Consider the following 20793-nt stretch of genomic DNA (forward strand, 5'->3'; position numbering starts at 1 on the left):
TTACTAGTAAAGTTCTCTAAGTGAGGTAGTGTTCTCAAATAAGAGTAAAATGTAGATTGATGAGCAGTATAGATCAGTGGGGAATTTGGTTGGCAGGAAAATGATTAGGTTGAAGAATTTTAGGCTAGACCTGAGGCCTTACTCATTAAAATGGTTCATTTTATTTTATTTTTTAAACATCTTTATTGGAGTATAATTGCTTTACAATGGTGTGTTAGTTTCTGCTTTATAACGAAGTGAATCAGCTCTACATATACATATATCCCCATATCTTAAATTGATTCTTTAAAATTAAACGAAAGAGTTGGATTAAGAGAGTCTTGTTTGGTATGATTTCCCTATTTTCCTTTCAGTCTGTAGGTTGGCTGCATAACAGAAAAAAGTGGAGTTAGCTGTATGTCTTGCAGATCTTAGATCTTTGGTCACTTTGAATAATTTTGGAAATGAGGCAGTAACATGAGCCCCTTAAGCTGTCTTAAAGATCACAGACACGAAAACTTAAATATATTTTAATTTTGTATCCTTGCAGATTGATCATTTATTCATTAGTAATTTACCAGAGATTGTGGTGGAGTTATTAATGACGTTACATGAACCAGCAACTCCTGGTGCCAGCCAAAGCACTGACCCCTGTGACTTTTCAGGGTATGGGTATTTTTAACTTAGAGAATTAGCTGCAATTTCAGAACCTTGAAAAGTTTATTGGTTAACACATTCAAATGTCCATTTCAGTTGTTAGGCATGTACTCTGCTTTTAAATTCTGTTTCTTTAAAAATAATTACCTTTGAATTGAAGTATCTGCTCTACTGTAGCCTCTCCACAGTAATTGATCTTTTAATTGACCACCTTATTCTCAAATTCAGTGACCTTTTTCTCCTCAATCTTTTTGTAATATTTGAGCATTCTGCCATCTCCTGTCTCATGAAATTTTCTTCTTCATGACATTATTCTTTGTTCTCTTCTTATCTATGACTCGGCTTTCTGTATCACCTTTGCTTTATCATGCTCCTTTGCTAGGGGAATCTTACTGTACTATAATTTCATTTGGATGTGAAACCCACTTGGTTGTATATGAATGTTAAAATTATTTTCTCAGCTTGATTGTAAGCTACTTGAAAATGCCCCTAACTTCTTTTATATGCTCTACAATGCTAAGCGTATAAAATAGTAATAATATCTACTAAAATACTTTTACATATGTAATTTCATTTGATGTAGTATTTGATTGCTGTGTCTTAAGATATTATTGTGTTTATAGTACTAGCATAGAGCTTTAATTCATAACTGAAGTGAATTGGTATTAAGTCTCATTTGTGGAATTCCATTAACTTTATAAAAGATTTTTTAAGCAAATTATTTAAAATTGACTAAGTCCTAGAAAGTTAAAGTATTTAGGTATTCTGATTGATGTATATAGTCTGTGATATGTCATTTGTGATTTCATTAAAAGTCTAGTTTTCAGTAGAAAATAATTTCAAAATTTGGGGTTACTGTAATCTAAATTTTCTTTTTGGATTTTCACTTGTCTATTAAGAAAATGTTTTTTCTTGATAATTTTTTTCTGAAAATGACTGTATTTTTTTCTGTAACTCTTAGGGATTTGGATCCTGCTCCTAATCCACCTCATTTTCCATCACATGTGATTAAAGCGACATTTGCCTATATCAGCAATTGCCACAAAACCAAGCTTAAAAGCATTTTAGAAATTCTTTCCAAAAGCCCTGTAAGTATACATTACTAGTATAATAACTGAAGGGAGAATTCCTTCTTTTTCAGTTAGAAAATCTGTATATCTTAAAGAGGAAAAAAAGTAAACAAAGGGAAAATTTATCTGAATAAATTAAGAAAAACACTCATTTACAAGTTTATATCTTGGTATTTTACTTGTCAGTATTAATTGAAATATGTCACATACGAGGGCTGAATTTCATGACATTTTAGTCATGTTGGCTCAGGGAATATATACATATATATAATGTATATTTTAAGGATATACTATTATTGTTTACTCTCTGAAAACTAAGTAAATTGACAGTAGTTTTTTAGGTTTAAGATAGTAATTTTCTTAATGTAATATTTTGCATTTGATATCAAAACCCAAAACAAAATTCTATAATTTAGAATTCTGTATTTTGAATAAAAAATGTATGTATTATGGGCTGAGTATATGTGATTAGGCAAGTTTTTACTAAATGTATCTTTATTTTCTAGGATTCCTATCAGAAAATTCTTCTGGCCATATGTGAGCAAGCAGTTGAGACAAATAATGTTTATAAAAAACATAGAATTCTTAAAATATATCACCTGTTTGTTAGTTTATTAATGGACGATATAAAGAGTGGCTTAGGAGGAGCTTGGGCCTTTGTTCTTCGAGACGTTATTTATACTTTGATTCACTATATCAACCAAAGGTAAATAATATATTTAGACCAATATATAAGTAGTTTTTCTACCCTTTTATCTTAATTGAAAATTTATATACTTCTACAAGGTAGAAGCCAGAGTATTGTTTTCTGAATTTTGCCTTTTTAATATATATTATATCTACCTGTTATATTTTACAAAGTGCATCACTACTTCTCCAACTCTAGAAATCTTTAAGTATTAAGGGTCTTCAACATTTTAAATATTCTAATTTTAGATGGCCATAAATGCATATATTACCATAGCAGTTCTGGTCACCACTTACAGTGTGTGTGGTAGGGGGCAAAGAGGGGTTCCCTGTACACATCCAGGGAATTATCCAGACATCAGCGGATACCTAGCTGTAGATAGTGTTAGATCCCATAGGTTAAGAGCTCAAGTTCTGCGAGATTGTCCTTTCCAACCTCATCAGACACCATTTGAAAGCCCAGGTTATCAGTGGCTACAGATTTCAGTGACCCCTTTCTTAGGTTTGATTAATTTGCTAGAGTGGCTCACAGAACTCAAGAAACCTGTTTACTCACTAGATTGCCGGTTTATTACAAAAAGAAATAACTCAGGAATAGCCAGATGGAAGAGATGCATAGGGCAAGGTATGGGGAAGGGGCATGGAGCTCCCATGCCCTCTCCAGGCATTTCACTCTCTCCATACCCGCAAGTGTTCACCAACCCAGAAGCTCCCTAAACCCCATCATTTTGGGTGTTAATGGAAGCCTCATTAAATAGGCATGACTGATGAAATCATCACAGTCATTGGTGATTGAATCAGCTTCCATCTCCCTATGCCCTTCTTGGAGGTCAGAGAGGTGGGACCGAAAGTTCCAACCCTCTAATCACAGGGTTGGTTCTCCTGGCAACCAGCCCCCATTCTTAGGTGCTTCCCCAAATTTACTCATTAACATAAAAAAAGACTCCTTTATTGTTCTTGTCACAGGAAATTCCAAGAGTTTTAGGAACTCTGTGCCAGAAATGGGGACCAAATATATATTTCTTATTATAAATCACAACATCACAGTTACTATAGATTTTGGGATGTATGTTCTTTTTAGCATCTCTATTCCTTTCCATTGACTTTAATGATGTTTCTATTATTTGTTTTCTTATTAGTAGATAACATAGCCATCAAATAAATTTAAGTCCTTCAAAGCACATGAAGGTACCTATTTCCATTTTGTTTTCTCATATTTTTCTTTTTTGGCTTTTAAAAAATATTTTATAATTTTTATTTTAATTTAAGTCACATGTTTGTATAGTCATTCAGTCTTTTTCCAGCACTAATTTTTTTTTTAGGTTTTATTATTTTGGTAAAATATATAACATAAAATTTGTCATTTTTAACCATTTTTTTAAGTGTCCAATTCAGTGATATTAATTATGTTCACAGTTTCGTGTTTCCATCGCCACTGTTTCCAAAACTTTTTCATTACCTCAAATAGAACCTCTGTACCCATTAAGCAATAATTCCTGTAAGCCCCTGATAACCTCTAATATACTTCCTGTCTCTATTGAATTTGCCTGTTACAGATATTTCATATAAGTAGAATCATAACTTATTTTTCCTTTTCTGTCTGGCTTGTTTCACTTAGCATGTCTTCAGGGTTCATCCAGCATCATACTTTTTTATCACTAAGTAATATTCCATTGGATATATGTACCACATTTTGTTTATCCATTCATCTGCTGATGAACACTTGGGTTGTTTCATGGGTATGAAGTGGCATCTCACTGGGGTTTTGATTTTACATTTTCCTACTGACTAATGATATTGAACGTCTTTTCATGAGCTTAGTGACCATTTGTATATCTGTTTTGGAGAAATGTCTGTTTAAGTCCTTTGCCCATTTTTTAAAATTAGATTGTCTTTTTGTTGAGCCGTAGGAGTTCTTTATATATTCTTGGTGTTGAACTCTTAATATATGATTTGCAAATATATTCTGGATATTGAATTCATATATGATTTGAAAGTAGTTTCTCCCATCCTATAAAATTTTCACTTTGCTGATAATGTCTTTTGATGCGCAGATCTTTTTAATTTTGATAAAGTCTGATTTATCTTGTTTGGTTTTTTTTTTGTTTCACGTGGTTTTGGTATTATATGTAAGAATTCATTGTCAAATCTAAGGTCACAAAGATTTATCCTTAGAGTTTATTCTAAGAGTTTTATGCTTTTAGCTCTTATATTTAGGTTGTTTATTCATTTTAATTTTTATATGTGGTGTGAGTTAGGGGTTCAATGTCATTCTTTTGCATGTAGAGATCTAATTGTTCCAGCGTGTTGTTAAAGAGAATGTTCTTTCCCCTTTGAAGGGACTTGGCATCCTTGCCAAAAATCAGTTAGCCATTGGTGTATGGGTTTATTTCTGGATTCTCAATTCTATTCCATTGGTCTTTACTTGTGCCATACCATGCTGTGTTGATTACTACAGCTTTATAGTAACTTTTGAAATCAGGAAGTGTGAGTCGTCTAGTGTTGTTCTTCTTTTTCAAGATTGTTTTGGTTGTTTGCGGTCCCTTGCAATTCCATGTGAGTTTATGCAAAAAAGTCTGTGGGAATTTAGAGGGAGATTGCATTGAATATGTGACTATTTAGATAGTATTAACATCTCAACAATTTGCCTTCCAATCCATGAACACAGGATGTCTTTCCATTTAGTTGAACTTATTTAATCTCTTTCATCCATGCTATACAGTTTTCAGTGCACAGGCCTTTCACATCCTTGGTTAGATTTATTCCCAGGTATTTAATTCTTTTAGATGCTCTTGTAAATGGAGTTTTTTTTGTTTGGTTGGTTGGTTTTTTGCGGTATATGGGCCTCTCACTGTCATGGCCTCTCCCATTGCAGAGCACAGGCTCTGGACGCGCAGGCTCAGCGGCCATGGCTCACGGGCCCAGCCGCTCCGCAGCATGTGGGATCTTCCCGGACCGGGGCACAAACCCATGTCCCCTGCATCGGCAGGCGGACTCTCAACCACTGTGCCACCAGGGAAGCCCTGTAAATGGAGTTTTTTAATCAATTTCCATTTTAGATTGTCAACTGCTATTGTATAGAAACAAATAATTTTGTACGTTGATTTTGTGACTTGTAACTTTGCTAAATTTGTTTGTTACTTCTAGTAGATTTATTGTGGATTCTTTTGGGAGTTTCTATATATATAGAATCATGTCATCTGGATTTAGTTTTACTTCTTCCTTTCTGATTTGGATGCCCTTTATTTCTTTTTCTTTTTTAATTGCTCTGGCTGGAAGTTCAGTACAGTGTTGTGTATCAGTGGTGAAAGTGGGCATCCTTGTCTTATTCCTGATCTTAGTGGGAAAGCTTTCAGTTTTTCAACATTATGTTGTTAGCTTTGGGTTTTCATAGGTTACCATTATTTTGTTGAGAAAGTTTCTCTCTATTCTGATGTTTTTCTGAGTGTTTTTCTCATGAAAGGATGTTAGATTTTGTCAAATGCCTTTTCTATTTGTTGAGATGGTCATGTGTTGTATTCTTTCATTCTATCAATGTGGTATATTACATGGATTGACTTTCCTATACTGATCCACTCTTACATTCCTGGGATAAATCCCACTTGCTCATGATATATATCCTTTTTTTTTTTAATAGGTCTTTATTGGAGTATAATTGCTTCACAATACCGTGTTAGTTTCTTTTTTTATATAAATTACTTTAAACAAATTACTTTGTTACTGCATGTGGGCTTTTCTCTAGTTGTGGCGAGCAGGGGCTACTCTTTGTTGCGGTGCGCAGGCTTCTCATTGTGGTGGCTTCTATTGTTGCGGAGCCTGTGGCTCTAGGCACGCAGGCTTCAGTAGTTGTGGCTTGCGGGCTCCAGAGTGCAGGCCCAGTAGTTCTGGCACATGAACTTAGTTGCTCCATGGCATGTGAGATCTTCCTGGACCAGGGCTCCAACCCATGTCCCTTGCATTAGCAAGCGGATTCTCAACCACTACGTCACCAGGGAAGCCCCCATGTTAGTTTCTGTTGCACAACAAAGCGAATCAGCCATATGCATACACATGTCCCCCCATATCCCATGCCTCTTGAGCCTCCTTCCCATCCTCTCTATCCCACCCTTCTAGGTCATCGCAAAGCACTGAGCTGATCTCCCTGTACTATGCTGCTGCTTCCCACCAGCCAACTATTTTACATTTGGTAGTGTATATATGTCAATGCTACTCTCACTTCGCCCCAGCTTCGTCCTCCCACCCCATGTCCTCAAGTCGATTTTCTATGTCTACCTCTTTATTCCTGCTCTGCAACTAGGTCATGAGTACCATTTTTTTGTTGTTTTTTAGATTCCATATATATGCGTTAGTATATAGTATTTGTTTTTCTCTTTCTGACTTACTTCACTCTGTATGACAGACTCTAGGTCCATCCACCTCACTGCAAATAACTCAATTTCGTTTCTTTTTATGGCTGAGTTTGTATACATTGTATATATGTGCCACATCTTCTTTTCCATTCATCTGTCGATGGACATTTAGGTTCCATGTCCTGGCTATTGGTGGCTACTAAATAGTGCTGCAGTGAACATTGTGGTGCATGTCTCATTTTGAATTATGGTTTTCGCAGGGTATATGCCCAGTAGTGGGATTGCTGGGTCATATGGTAGTTCTATTTTTAGTTTTTTAAGGAACCTCCATACTGTTTTCCATAGTGGTTGTATCAATTTACATTCCCACCAACTGTGCAGGAGGGTTCCCTTTTCACCACACCCTTTCCAGCATTTATTGTTTCTAGCTTTTTTGATAATGCCCATTCTGACCAGCGTGAGGTGATACCTCATTGTGGTTTTGATTTGCATTTCTCTAATAATTAGTGATGTTGAGCATCTTTTCATGTGCCTCTTGGCCCTCTGTATGTGTTCCTTGGTGAAATGTCTATTTAGGTCTTCTGTCCATTTTTTAACTGGATTGTTTTTTTTTTTTGATATTGAGCTCCATGAGCTGTTTGTATATTTTGGAGTATAATCCTTTGTCTGTTGTTTCATTTCAAGTTTAATTCAGTCCCATTTGTTTATTTTTGTTTTTATTTCTGTTACTCTAGGAGGTGGGTCAAAAAAGATGTTGCTGTGGTTTATGTCAAAGAGTGTTTTTCCTATGTTTTCCTCTAAGAGTTTTATAGTGTCTGGTCTTACATTTAAGTCTTTAATCCATTTGGAGTTTATTTTTGTGTATGGTGTTAGGCAGTGTTCTAATTTCATTCTTTTACATGTAGCTGTCCAGTTTTCCCAGCACCACTTATTGAAGAGGCTGTCTTTTCTCCATTGTATGTTCTTGCCTCCTTTGTCATAAATTAGGTGCCCATATGTGCGTGGCTTTATCTCTGGGCATTCTATCATGTACCATTGATCTATATTTCTGTTTTTGTGCCAATACCATACTGTCTTAATTACTGTAGTTTTGTGGTATAGTTTGAAGTCGGGGAGCCTGATTCCTCCAACTCCGTTTTTCTTTCTCAAGATTGCTTTGGCTATTCGGGGTCCTTTCTGTTTCCATACGAATTGTAAGATTTTTTGTTCTAATTCTGTGAAAAATGCTGTTGATAGTTTGATAGGGATTGTGTTGAATCTGTAGATTGCTTTGGGTAGTGTAGTCATTTTCACAATGTTGATTCTTCCAGTCCAAGAACATGGTATATTTCTCCATCTGTTTATGTCGTCTTTGATTTCTTTCATCAGTGTTTTATAGTTTTCTGAGTACAAGTCTTTCGCCTCTTTAGGCAGGTTTATTCCTAGGTATTTTATTCTTTTTGTTGCAGTGGTAAATGGGAGCATTTCCTTAATTTCTCTTTCTGATTTTTCGTTGTTAGTGTATAGGAATGCCAGAGATTTCTGTGCATTAATTTTGTATCGTGCAACCTTACCAAATTCATTGATTAGTCCTAGTAGTTTTCTGGTGGCATCTTTAAGATTTTCTATGTATAGTATCGTGTCATCGGCAAATAGTGACAGTTTTACTTCTTCTTTTCCAATTTGTATTCCTTTTATTTCTTTTTCTTCTCTGATTGCTGTGGCTAGGACTTCCAAAACTATGTTGAATAAGAGTGGCGAGAGTGGACATCCTTGTCTTCTTCCTGATCCTAGTGGAAATGCTTTCAGTTTTTCAACATTGAGTATGATGCTTGCTGTAGGTTTGCCATATTTAGCCTTTATTATGTTGAGGTTGGTTCCCTCTATGCCCATTTTGTGGAGAGTTTTTATCATAAATGGGCGTTGAATTTTGTCAAAAGCTTTTTCTGCATCTATTGAGATAATCGCGTGGCTTTTATTCCTTAATTTGTTAATGTAGTGTATCACATTGATTGATTTGTGTATATAGAAGAATCCTTGTATCCCTGGGATAAATCCCGCTTGATCATAGTGTATGATCCTTTTAATGTGCTGTTGGATTGTGTTTGCTAGTATTTTGTTCAGGATTTTTGCATCTACGTTCATCAATGGTATTGGTCTATAATTTTCTTTTTTTGTGATATCTTTGTCTGGTTTTGGTATCAGGGTGATGGTGGCTTCGTAGAATGAGTTTGGGAGTGTTTCTCCCTGTGCAATTTTTTGGAAGAGTTTGAGAAGTATTGGTGTTAGCTCTTCTCTAAATGTTTGATAGAATTTGCCTCTGAAGCCATATGGTCCTGGACTTTTGTTTGTTGGAAGATTTTAAAGTATGGTTTCAATTTCATTACTCATGACAGGTCTGTTTATATTTTCTAATTCTTTCTCGTTCAGTCTTGGCAAATTGTACCTTTCCAAGATTTTGTCCATTTCTTCATGGTTGTCCATTTTATTGGCATACAGTTGTTGGTAGTAGTCTCTTATAATCCTTTGTATTTCTGCAGTGTCAGTTGTGATTTCTCCTTTTCACTTCTAATTTTATTGATTTGTGTCCTCTCCCTTTTTCTCCTGATGAGTCTGGCTAAGGGTTTATCAATTTTGTTTATCTTCTCAAAGAACCAGCTTTTAGTTTTATTGATCTTTGCTGTTGTTTTTTTCGTTTCCATTTCATTTGTTTCTGCTCTGATCTTTATGATTTCTTTCCTTCTACTGACATTGGGTTTTCTTTGTTCTTCTTTCTCTAGTTGTTTTAAGTGTAGGGTTAGATAGTTTATTTGAGATTTTTCTTGTTTCTTGAGGTGAGATTGAATTGCTATAAACTTCCCTCTTAGAACTGCTCTTGCTGCGTCCCATAGGTTTTGGGTCGTCGTGTTTTCATTGTCGTTTGTTTCTGTGTATTTATTTCTTTGATTTCTTCAGTGATCTCTTGGTTATTTAGTAGTGCACTTTTTAACCTTCATGTATTTTGTTTTTTACATCTTTTTTCCTGTAATTGATTTCCAGTCTCATAGTGTTGTGGTTAGAAAAGATGCCTGTTACGATTTCAGTTTTCTTAAATTTTCCGAGGCTTGACTTGTGACCCAAGATGTGATGTATCCTGGAGGATGTTCCATGTGCACTTGAGAAGAAAGTGTATTCTGCCACTTTTGGATGGAATATTCTGTAAATATAAAGTAGATCTGTCTGGTATGTTGTGTCATTTAAAGCTTGTGTTATTTATTTTCTGTTTGGATGATCTGTCCATTGGTGTAAGTGGGGTGTTAAAGTCCCCTACTATTATTGTGTTACTGTCAATTTTTCCTTTCATGGTTGTTAGCATTTGCCTTATGTATAGAGGTGTTCCTATGTTGAGTGCATAAATGTTTATAATTGTTATATCTTCTTCTTGGATTTATCCTTTAATCATTATGTAGTGTCCCTCCTTATCTCTTGTAACAGTCTTTATTTTAAAGTCTTATTTTATGTGATCCGAGTATTGCTACTCCAGCTTTCTTTTGATTTCCATTTGCATGGAATATCTTTTTCCATCCCTTCACTCTTAGTCTGTATGGTCCCTAGGTCTGAAGTGGGTCTCTTGTAGACAGCGTATATATGGGTCTGGTTTTTATATCCATTCAGCCAGTCTGTGTCTTTTGGTTGGGGCCTTTAATCCATTTACATTCAAGGTTATTATCGATATGTATGTTCCTATTACCATTTTCTTAATTGTTTTGGGTTTGTTTTTGTGGGTCTTTTTCTTCTCTTGTGTTTCCTGCTTAGAGAAGTTTCTTTAGCATTTGTTGTAAAGCTGGTTTGGTGATGCTGAATTCTCTTAGCTTTTGCTTGTCTGAAAAGCTTTTGTCTTCTCCATTGAATCTGAATGAGGTCCTTGCTGGGTAGAGTAATCTTGGTTGTAGGTTTTTCTCTTTCATCACTTTAATTACATCCTGCCACTCCCTTCTGGCCTGCAGAGTTTCTGCTGAAAAATCAGCTGATAATCTTACGGTATGTTATTTTTTGTTTTTCCCTCGCTGCTTTTAATATTTTTTCTTTGAATTTAATTTTTGTTAGTTTGATTAATATATGTGTTGGTGTGTTTTTCCTAAGGGTTATCCTGCATGGGACTCTCTGTGCTTCCTGGACTTGGGTGCCTTTACTTTCCCATGTTATGGAAGTTTTCAACTATGATCTCTTCAAATATTTTCTCAGACTCTTTTTTTTTCTTTTCTTTTCTGGGACCCTTATAATTCTAATGTTGGTGTGTTTATTGTTATCCCAGAGGTCTTTGAGATTGTCTTCAATTCTTTTCATTCCTTTTTCTTTATTCTGCTCCTTGGCAGTTATTTCCACCATTTTGTCTTCCAGCTCACTTATTCGTTCTTCTGCCTCTGTTATTCTGCTACTGATTCCTTCTAGTATGTTTTTCATTTTAGTTATTGTGTTGTTCATCTCTGTTTGTTTGTTCTTTAGTTCTTCTAGATCTTCGTTAAACATTTCTTGTATTTTCTCATTCTGTGCTTTCATTCTGTTTCCGAGATTCTGGATTATCTTTGCTATCATTACTCTGAATTCTTTTTCAGGTAGATTGCCTGTTTCCTCTTCATTTATTTGGTCTTGTAGGTTTTTACTTTGTTCCTTCATCTGTGACGTATTTTTTTGCCATCTAATTTTTTTTTTTTTATGAGTAGGACTGTGTTCCTGGTTTACTGGTTGTTTGGCCTGAGGCTTGTAACACTTGAGTTTGTAGGCTATTGGGTAGAGCTGGGTCTTGGTGCTGAGATGAGGAGCTCTGTGAGACCTCACTCCAATGAATATTCCCTGGGGTCTGAGGTTCTCTGTTAGTCCAGTGTTTCAGACTTGGAACCCCACCACAGGAGCTTCCACCCAACCCCGGGCTCGCCAGTCAAGATCCCACAAGCCCCGTGGGGTGGCAGGAAGAAAAAAGAAAGAGCAATAACAAAGTAAAAAATAAAATTATACTAGGAAACTAACAGATATGTTAGAAAGAATGTAAAAATAAAAATATAGATGAATCAACCACCAGAAGGTACATCAGTACCACCATAGTAAAAAAGAGGAGGAGGGAAAAGGAGAAAAAAAAAAAAGGTGGGGCTTCCCTGGTGGTGCAGTGGTTGAGAGTCCGCCTGCCAATGCAGGGGACACAGGTTCATGCCCCGGTCCAGGAAGATCCCACATGCCGCTGAGCGGCTCTGCCCGTGAGCCATGGCCGCTGAGCCTGCGCGTCTGGAGCCTGTTGCTCCGCAACAGGAGAGGCCACAACAGTGAGAGGCCCGCGTATGGCAGAAAAAAAAAAAAAAGGCGGAGGGCGGGAGGGGGAAGGCACTGGCTGTGGAGAGTGGGCCCTAAGCAAGGGGGAGGTTTGGGTGGTGGGCAGGGCCAATGCTCAGGACCCACAGCACTGGAAAAAGCCTTGGGGGCTGTGGGGGGTGGGGCTTAGGCTCAAGGAACTGAAGGGCCCCAGGTGTGCCCCCCACCCCTTGTCTCAGACGGCAGGGGATTATCTGGGAGCCCAGCAGGCTTCCTGGGCTTGAGTGGGCGGGTCAAACACCCTCCTCTCCTCTCCTGCTCCTCTGGTCTGGGGTCTGGGAGGGCCCCTACCGCCTCTGTCTCCTGATCTCCCCGGCGTCCCTCCTATGCCCGCAGGACCAATGCAGCTGGGCAGGGGTGTGAAGGGGGGCCTTGTAGGGCAGGGGACTGGCCTGGGAGCTCAGGAGCCTCCCAGTGCCCGAGTGAGGCCATTGCCCACCACTCCTCTCCCTCTCCTCCCCAAGGGCCCCTCCCACCTGCCACTCCTGATCTCCCTGGCCTCCCTCCTATGCCCCCAGGACGCACGTGGCCTGGTTGGGCTTTGGAGGGGGGAAACCAGCTTGGGAGCTCAGCAGGCCCCCCGGCCCGAGTGGGCCAGGCAGTTGCCCTATGCTCCTCGCTTGCTCTTCCCAGAGAGTCCCTCCCACCTGCCTCTCCTGATCTCCCCAGCCTCAGGGGCGCCGATCTTGTCTCGCCTCCGCTTCTCCCCACCTCGGTCCCCCTATGTTCTGCCGGTTCACTCTGGGGTTCCTCTTGTCTCCTTGGGGTTCAGAGTCCCCCAGCAGCAGCCAGCAGGCACCCTAGTTGTTGGGAGACACTAACTCCGCGTCTTCCCACACCGCCATCTTGACTCCTGCCCTGATGTGTATCCTTTTAATGCACTGTTAGATTCAGTTTGCTGGTATTTTGTTGAGGAGTTTTGCATATATATATATATGTGTGTATATATATATTCATCAGAGTATTAGAGACTATAATTTTCCTGTGGTGTCTTTATCATACTTTTGTATCAGAGAAATGCTGGCCTCATAAAATGAGTTAGGAAGTATTCCCTCCTGTTCCCTTTTCTGGAAGAGTTTGAGGTGTTAATTCTTAAGTGTTTGTAGTGTTCTTCAAGTCTTTCTTCTTTTTTAATGTAGCTGTTTACTGTAACATAGTTTCCTCTCAGCACTGCCCTTGCTGAATCCCATTAGTTTTGGTATGCTGTATCTTCATTTTCATTTGTCTTTAAGCTCTTTTAGCATGTTTAAGACAGTTGTTTGACAATGTCTTTGTCTAATAATTCCAGTCTGACCTTCCTTGGGAACTGTTTTAGTCAATGTATTTTATTCCTTTGAAGGGTCCATACTTTCCTATTTCTTTGAATGCCTTGTGATTTTTTTGTTGAAACTGGACATTTTACTATTATGATATATTACCTGTGGAAATCAGATTTTCCCCTTCCCCAAGGTTTGACTTTTTTTTTTTTTGAATTGTTGAAGGCTGTAGTGGTACATTTGTTTCATGAATTTACTCAACTGTTTTTCTAGAGAGCGTATTCCTTGCCATTGTAGTCACTGAAGACTGTTGCTTAACTTGCGTTCGGGTAGCGTTTTGACAGAGATTTCCTTGAATACCAAGAGCCAAAGAGAGAGAAAGAGAGAGAGAAAGCTTTCCTAGTCTTTGCAGATTGGCTCTGTGTTAAGACTCTCCTTCAGCATTTAGCTCGGCTTGCACTGAGCCTAAGGTTAAGCCCAAAGTGAAAGATTATGGTCTTCTTAGGTAGTTTTTGAGCAAGCACCTTACCCTGGGCAGGTGTGTGACTTTATAAATTCTCTGAAAATGTGAGTAAATTTTTTTTTAAATTTATTTTTGGCTGTGTTGGGTCTTCGTTGCTGCATGTGGGCTTTCTCTAGTTGCGGCGAGCAGGGGCTACTGTTCGTTGCGGTGCATGGGCTTCTCATTGGGGTGCCTTCTCTTGTGGAGCACAGGCTCTAGGTACGTGGGCTTCGGTAGTTGTGGCACGTGGGCTCAGTAATTGTGGCTCGTGGGCTCTAGAGTGCAGGCTCAGTAGTTGTGGCACACAGGCTTAGTTGCTCCGTGGCATGTGGGATCTTCCTAGACCAGGGCTCGAACCCATGTCCCCTGCATTGGCAGGCGGATTCTTAACCACTGCTCCACCAGGGAAGCTCAATGTGAGTGATTGTGAGTGTTCTAACTTTACAAGGAAACTCTCTCTCTAGCTTTTCATCCTAGGCATTAGGCAGTCTGTTATCCCAGGCAGCTGTGGGTTGTTGGTTAGCCTTAACAAGCAGTGTTTTCAAGCAGTGCCCTCAGCTTTTCCAGCCTGTAGGAGACCCAAGTTAGGAAAAACAAGAGCCAAGCACCTTACATTAGTCCTTCAGGTAGCTCCCAGACAGGTTAAGAACAGATATACACTATCATTTGTGAATAAAATATGCTCTGCTCCCTTCAGAACTAAGGACCAGGATCCCACATTGGAAATGGGGACTGCAATTTTCATGACTATTGCTAGGCTGGGGGCGTCATGGGGCAAGGGCAAGTAAAATCACCACAAAGCTTTCCTAGTTTTTAAGTTTCCTTTTTCTTGATATCAACGATTGCTTGATAGCTGTAAACTTTTGACTGTTTTACAGAATTCTAACAAAGCTCTTACAGTTTGCTTGTTTTTCAGTGTTTCTGTCAGGGGAGCTTGGAGCTTCCTACTGTGTCATTTTGCTGATGTCACTTCTCTTTTTGGGTTTTAAACTACTAAGGACTTAGATGTGAAAGTGACTTTTATGTCAAGCCACATCAGAATTAGAGCTGTTGAATAAAAGTGACTTTTGAATGAGTTTATGTCAAAGTAGTGTCCTAGAACTTACTGTTTTTTTCCCCTGTGTTAGGCCTTCTCATTTCATGGATGTGTCATTACGTAGCTTCTCCCTTTGTTGTGACCTGTTAAGCCGGGTTTGCCACACAGCAGTAACTTACTGTAAGGATGCTTTAGAAAGTCATCTCCATGTTATTGTTGGTACACTTATACCCCTTGTGGATGATCAGATGGAGGTTCAGGAACAGGTAATTTCCCAAATCATATTCAAAATGATATTTGAAATACATTGATAAAGTATTGTTGGAAGGAGCTGAGTGTTTTATGTTTACTTGGTGTAATCAGTAATTTTAGTGGAAATATTCTTTGAAAAATGGTGGGGAAAACATTCTCAGTGAATTAATCCTTGTAATCATTTAATTACAGAGCACCTAGTAATTTTGATCTAATAAATAACCTGATTTCTATCTCTTACTTATGCTGAAGTGTAGAGGTAGTCAAAACTAAGGATGTAGTTCACTCCACTATGATGGTGTGTGAGGTATTACTTATATAAAATGTTTCAGTAGTATTGACAACTGTATACCTCAGTGTCCATCCTGTAATAAAGGCCTTACATATTTGTTGAATTATTTGAAAGCACAGAAACGGTAGTAGCTGGGTGCCTTAGAAGTGATTTTATCTGAACAAGTAGAGTTTTTATCATTTATTACAATGGCTTTGCTTGTTTTACTTTAAAATATAATTAATCCATTTCTCCTCATGATTTTTTCTTTTTTAATTATGTTTAGGTATTGGACTTGTTGAAATACTTAGTGATTGATAACAAGGATAATGAAAATCTCTATATCACGATTAAACTTTTAGATCCTTTTCCTGACCATGTTGTCTTTAGAGATTTGCGTATTACTCAGCAGAAAATCAAATACAGCAGAGGACCCTTTTCACTTTTGGAGGTAATAATTATTCCATAATATTGCTATTTTGTATTAGAGAGGTTGTACCTCTAATGCTCTGAAAGTAAACCAGTCTTTTTTAAAAATTGTGATTAAAGAAAACATAACATGAAATCTGTCCTCTTAGCAGATAAAAAACTGAATCTTAATACATACTCTTGCATTGCAGTAAAAGTGTAAATTCAAAATTTCTTGAAAAAGATCTGAATTTAAGTATTGAAGAAATATGATATAAAATATGCTTGATTTTCATACACATAAGATTCATTAATATCTCAAAATTACCATCTGACCCTCTGTCGGACAATATAATGTTTGAATTAGAAAAGATATGTAACTTTCTGAAGAGTTTTTCAAGTTTTAATCTTGTTTTAACCTTTATAAACTTCAAAACTATGTTCAGATAGATTTTTCTTTATAAATCTTATTATAATTTTAAAATTATACTCTACATTTGACTATAATCAGTATGAAAATGTGGTTAAATATATTAAGATAAAACTAGAGTTGCAATACTAAATAAATAGAAATTTAAGCTTTTCCCTCTGAGTATGCTATAACAATCTTAAACTCTGAATACTGTATCATGAGAGAGTCTATTGCAATTTAAATGTTTAAAACATTGTAGGAAAAAAAAAACATTGTAGGATTTGAAGTGAAATAAGTAATTTATTTCTACCTTGTTTGGTAGTAACAGTATTATGAATCAGTATCTGTAGAAGGCACTAATTTTAAAAAATTTTTGAGTTTTATTTTACAGACTCAACCAATACATGTCAAAAGCAAGTTACATTTTTAGCTGATTTTCTCTTTTAGGAAATTAACCATTTTCTCTCAGTAAATGTTTATGATGCACTTCCATTGACAAGGCTTGAAGGATTGAAGGATCTTCGAAGACAACTAGAGCAACATAAAGATCAGATGATGGATCTTATGAGAGCATCTCAGGGTACTAATTTTAATGACTTGGGTTATTTGTACCCATTTCTTTTTGAAAGAATCTTTTATAAATTCTTGCTCTTGGTTTAGTTGCCACAGATTTAGTTCATTTCAGACCCCCATCAGTTCTCATTTAGTTATGAAAGACTTCCTAAGTGGTCTCCTCACCTTGAACTACTCCCATTTTATCCGTTCTCTGCACCTCTGCCAGAATGATTTCTCTAAGTCCAAATCATATTATTTTACTGCTTAAAAAATGTTAACAATTTGCTACTGCCTAAAAGAAAAATTTGAATTCCTTAGAGCAGGCATGCAAGGTAATTTGTCTCTGCCTACTACCCCAATTTTTTTAAATAAAAGAAATGTTATTTTTCATTTTATTTTAAACATCTTAGCCATGTATGTGTTTTGTGTGTATGTATATATGTGTGTGTTTTGTATATATACACATATTTATATGTGTTTCTAGGTTTTTGGTTTTTTTACTTAAAAATCCATTTTATTTTGATTTGATTTGAGTTTAGATTATTATAGTACTGCACTTGGTGGAAACTCTTTCTGCTTATGTTTTAATTTTCATCTTCCTGAGCTCATTGACTTCATGTTTCTATTGTGATATTTTTATCCTCAGTACTTTTAAAAATTAATTTTGTTTTGACCATCCGAAATCTGAGTTTCTAGTATATTTGTTCTTGAGATAGGTGTATATATATATATATATATATATATATATATATATATATATATACATGAACCCCTCTTTCTATCTCCTGTTCTTGTGTGTTTGGGTATTTTATTGATCCAGACCAATATAGCCAATAGATGTTTATAGCTATTTAAATTTAAATGAATTAAAATTCAATAAAATATAAAGTTAAATTTCTTTGTTGTATTAGCACATGTCAAATTCTCTGTAGTAACATGTGGCTCGTGGCTGTCTTTGGACAGCACAGCTTATAGACCATTTTCATCATTGCAGAAAGTTCTGTTGGACAGTGCTGGTCTATTCTATATGCAAGAGGCTAAAAAACCAGGCATGCTCCCAAGGTTCCTTCTAGTTTAATGTTGAATGATTATGTGTTTCTAACTGTGATCTGGCTAAGGTATTGATTTCTCTGCACAACGTAAGATATTTTTCTCTCTCTGTCTGCCAAATGTTGCTGATCATTTTTACATGATTCTCTTTAAGAAGGAAGTTCAGATACATTCATTCACCTCATATTTTTGAAATGCTCACAATTGAAAATCTTTTTTAAAAACTTTGTAAAAGTTTTCTAGTCACACAATTTAATATATGAGCATAGTATAAAGAAAAGTGTTGTCTTCACTGTGGCTTAAACTAATATTTTCAAAACTGCTTCTAGATAACCCTCCAGATGGCGTAATGGTGAAGCTAGTTGTCAGCTTGTTGCAGTTATCCAAGATGGCAGTAAACCACACTGGTGAAAGAGAAGTTTTAGGTAAACTGTTTGGCTGAGTGAATATGAGTTTTTTTGTTTGGATGGTCATCTTCATAGCATTTTAAAAATCAGTAAAAGTTTGTTACTTGGAATATTGGGGAAATGTGAGAGGCTTTTTATATTTCTGTTTAGTTCAAGTCTCCCTAAGCAGCCCTCCTTTCATATTTTCCTCCCTTAGACATTCATATAAAGTAAAAAGTTAGTGATTAACACATGTGCATAACTATTAATTTGAAAATGCCTTGTGAATATTTAGGAAAGTCAGAAAAACCTATTTGTAGCATTAAGTTGCAAATAAATTGACTTCTGATACATTTTATAGATATAACTGACTGGTACTTAATATCTTTTTTATATAACAGAAAGAATGAGGACTTGGAGGGCTATATTAAGCTCAGATATTAAAACCATATTCAAATCCTTTTCTGCCACCATTTGGGGGTAACCTAATGTAAGATAAATAGCCAGCATCATACCTGGTATAGGTGTTTTATATTTGGTGATCACAGGATGGAAAACATCACATGATTAAAGTCAGCTTGAAGTTGTCATGAAATAATTGCTTCAAATAAGAAAAGTGGGGGGCTTCCCTGGTGGCGTAGTGGTTGGGAGTCCACCTGCCGATGCAGGGGACATGGGTTCGTGCCCCGGTCCGGGAAGATCCCACATGCCGCGGAACGGCTGGGCCCGTGAGCCATGGCCGCTAAGCCTGCACGTCCGGAGCCTGTGCTCCGCAACGGGAGAGGCCACAGCAGTGAGAGGCCCACGTACTGCAAAAAAAAAAAAAAAAAAAAGAAAGAAAAGTGGGAGAAGTAAGAGATGCTTCACAGATTCTACTGTCTTTCAACAGAGTCTTCCTTAACTTCTCAGTGGAGGTCTAGTGTGTAGGGTACTTCTTTTCTTGTAAATTTTTTATAGAAATATATCTTACATATAGAAAAGTCGCAAGTATATAACTTGAAGAATTTTTTGCAAAGAGAACACACCTGTGCATCTAGCACCCAGACCAAGAAACAGAACCTTATCAGTACTCTAGAACTTTCCTTTGACCAAGGAATTTACCCTTTGTCCATAGTAGCACTGCTTCTGGGGACAAATGCCACTTGCTACAGGAGGCCTAAGTGGCTTTCCTACATAGCATAAAATCTTAGTGATTAGTACCCACAGCTAATGTCATATTTAATGGTGAAAGACTGAATATCTTCCTCAGATCAGTAATGAGCCAAAGTTGCCCACTGCTATTCACCATTGTACTGGAAGTTATAGCCAGAGCAATTGAACAAAAACTGGAAAGCAAAGAAGTAAAAACTATCTCTATTCACAGATGACATTACTGTATATATATATAGAAAGTCCCAGAAAATCTATAGGAAAGTTACTATAAGAGAGGTAATAAATGAATTCAGCCAAGTTGCAGGATACAAGATCAACACACAAAATTCATTTGTGTTTCTGTACACCAGCAATGAACAATCTAAGAAGAAAATTCCATTCCATTTACAATTCCATTTATAATAGCATCTAAGAGAATTAAATACCTGGGATAATTTTAGTTAAGGAGGTGAAAGACTTGTGCACATTCTGTTTTTTAGAAGACACTAAGTACAGCCCACACTCAAGGGAAGAATTAGGCTCCACCTTTTGAAAGGAGGACTATCAAATAATTTTTTAACATGTTTTATTAAATTCCATCATGACTGGGAAAGAACATGAGGGGGCCCTGTGGCATCTTGAAAACATCTATCTTCATCTGGGTAGTGATAATACAGGTGGGAAAGAAATTGTGTTTTCCTGCATGTATGTGTATGTGTGTGTGTGTGAATTTTCACTGATCTGAGTATTTAAGATTTGTGGTCTTTATGTAATACCCCCCAGAAAATTGATACTCGCATACAGCTGCTATATTTAGACTTTCCTTAAAAACTACATTCTACTAGTTAATCTATCTCTTGGATATGATTTTATAGGGGAAAATATTGCCGACATGGATGATATGTAAAGGAAATGATACAGTATTTTGTAGCTTCTTTAATCTATTCAACATCTTTGAGAAAACACTTAAATCATAACGGATGACAAAACATATTTTTGAAATTAGAAAATTTCTGTTTTATGTATGATCTCTTAGCTATAACTTTACTGAAATGGAATTTCTATGTATAGAGGCTGTTGGAAGCTGCTTGGGAGAAGTGGGTCCTATAGATTTCTCTACAATAGCTATACCATATAATAAAGATACATCTTATACCAAGGCCCTTGAGTTATTTGAAGATAAAGAACTTCAGTGGACCTTCATAATGCTGACCTACCTGAATAATACACTGGTAGAAGATTGGTGAGTATTTAATGATACCTTGTACCTGATAGCACTTAATCTGACATTCAAGATTGATACCTCATATGAATTAGCATTTCCAATAACTAAAGCATTCTCCTTTTAGTTGCCATACTTTCAGTCTTAAATATTTAATGAATATCATTGTATTTTTATTAATTCACATAATTACTAAAACCCTACTGCTATATGCCAGGTAACTTGGTATAGTGATAGATATACCAGAC

The 20793-nt window shown here is 36.8% G+C and overlaps 1 protein-coding gene across 1 annotated transcript in view; it reads left to right on the plus strand.

Annotated features, from left to right (window-relative positions):
* Positions 1-20793, plus strand: part of ATM (ATM serine/threonine kinase) — a 154116-nt gene that overhangs the window by 52328 nt on the left and 80995 nt on the right. Inside the window, exons 27-34 of the mRNA XM_060160330.1 lie at positions 530-645; positions 1598-1724; positions 2213-2412; positions 14950-15124; positions 15668-15832; positions 16649-16781; positions 18136-18231; positions 20395-20566. Of these exons, the coding sequence (XP_060016313.1) occupies positions 530-645; positions 1598-1724; positions 2213-2412; positions 14950-15124; positions 15668-15832; positions 16649-16781; positions 18136-18231; positions 20395-20566 (1184 nt within the window). The remainder of the gene's footprint in view (positions 1-529; positions 646-1597; positions 1725-2212; positions 2413-14949; positions 15125-15667; positions 15833-16648; positions 16782-18135; positions 18232-20394; positions 20567-20793) is intronic.

The sequence above is a fragment of the Lagenorhynchus albirostris genome, chromosome 9, assembly GCF_949774975.1.
Source record: "Lagenorhynchus albirostris chromosome 9, mLagAlb1.1, whole genome shotgun sequence".
NCBI lineage: Eukaryota > Metazoa > Chordata > Mammalia > Artiodactyla > Delphinidae > Lagenorhynchus > Lagenorhynchus albirostris.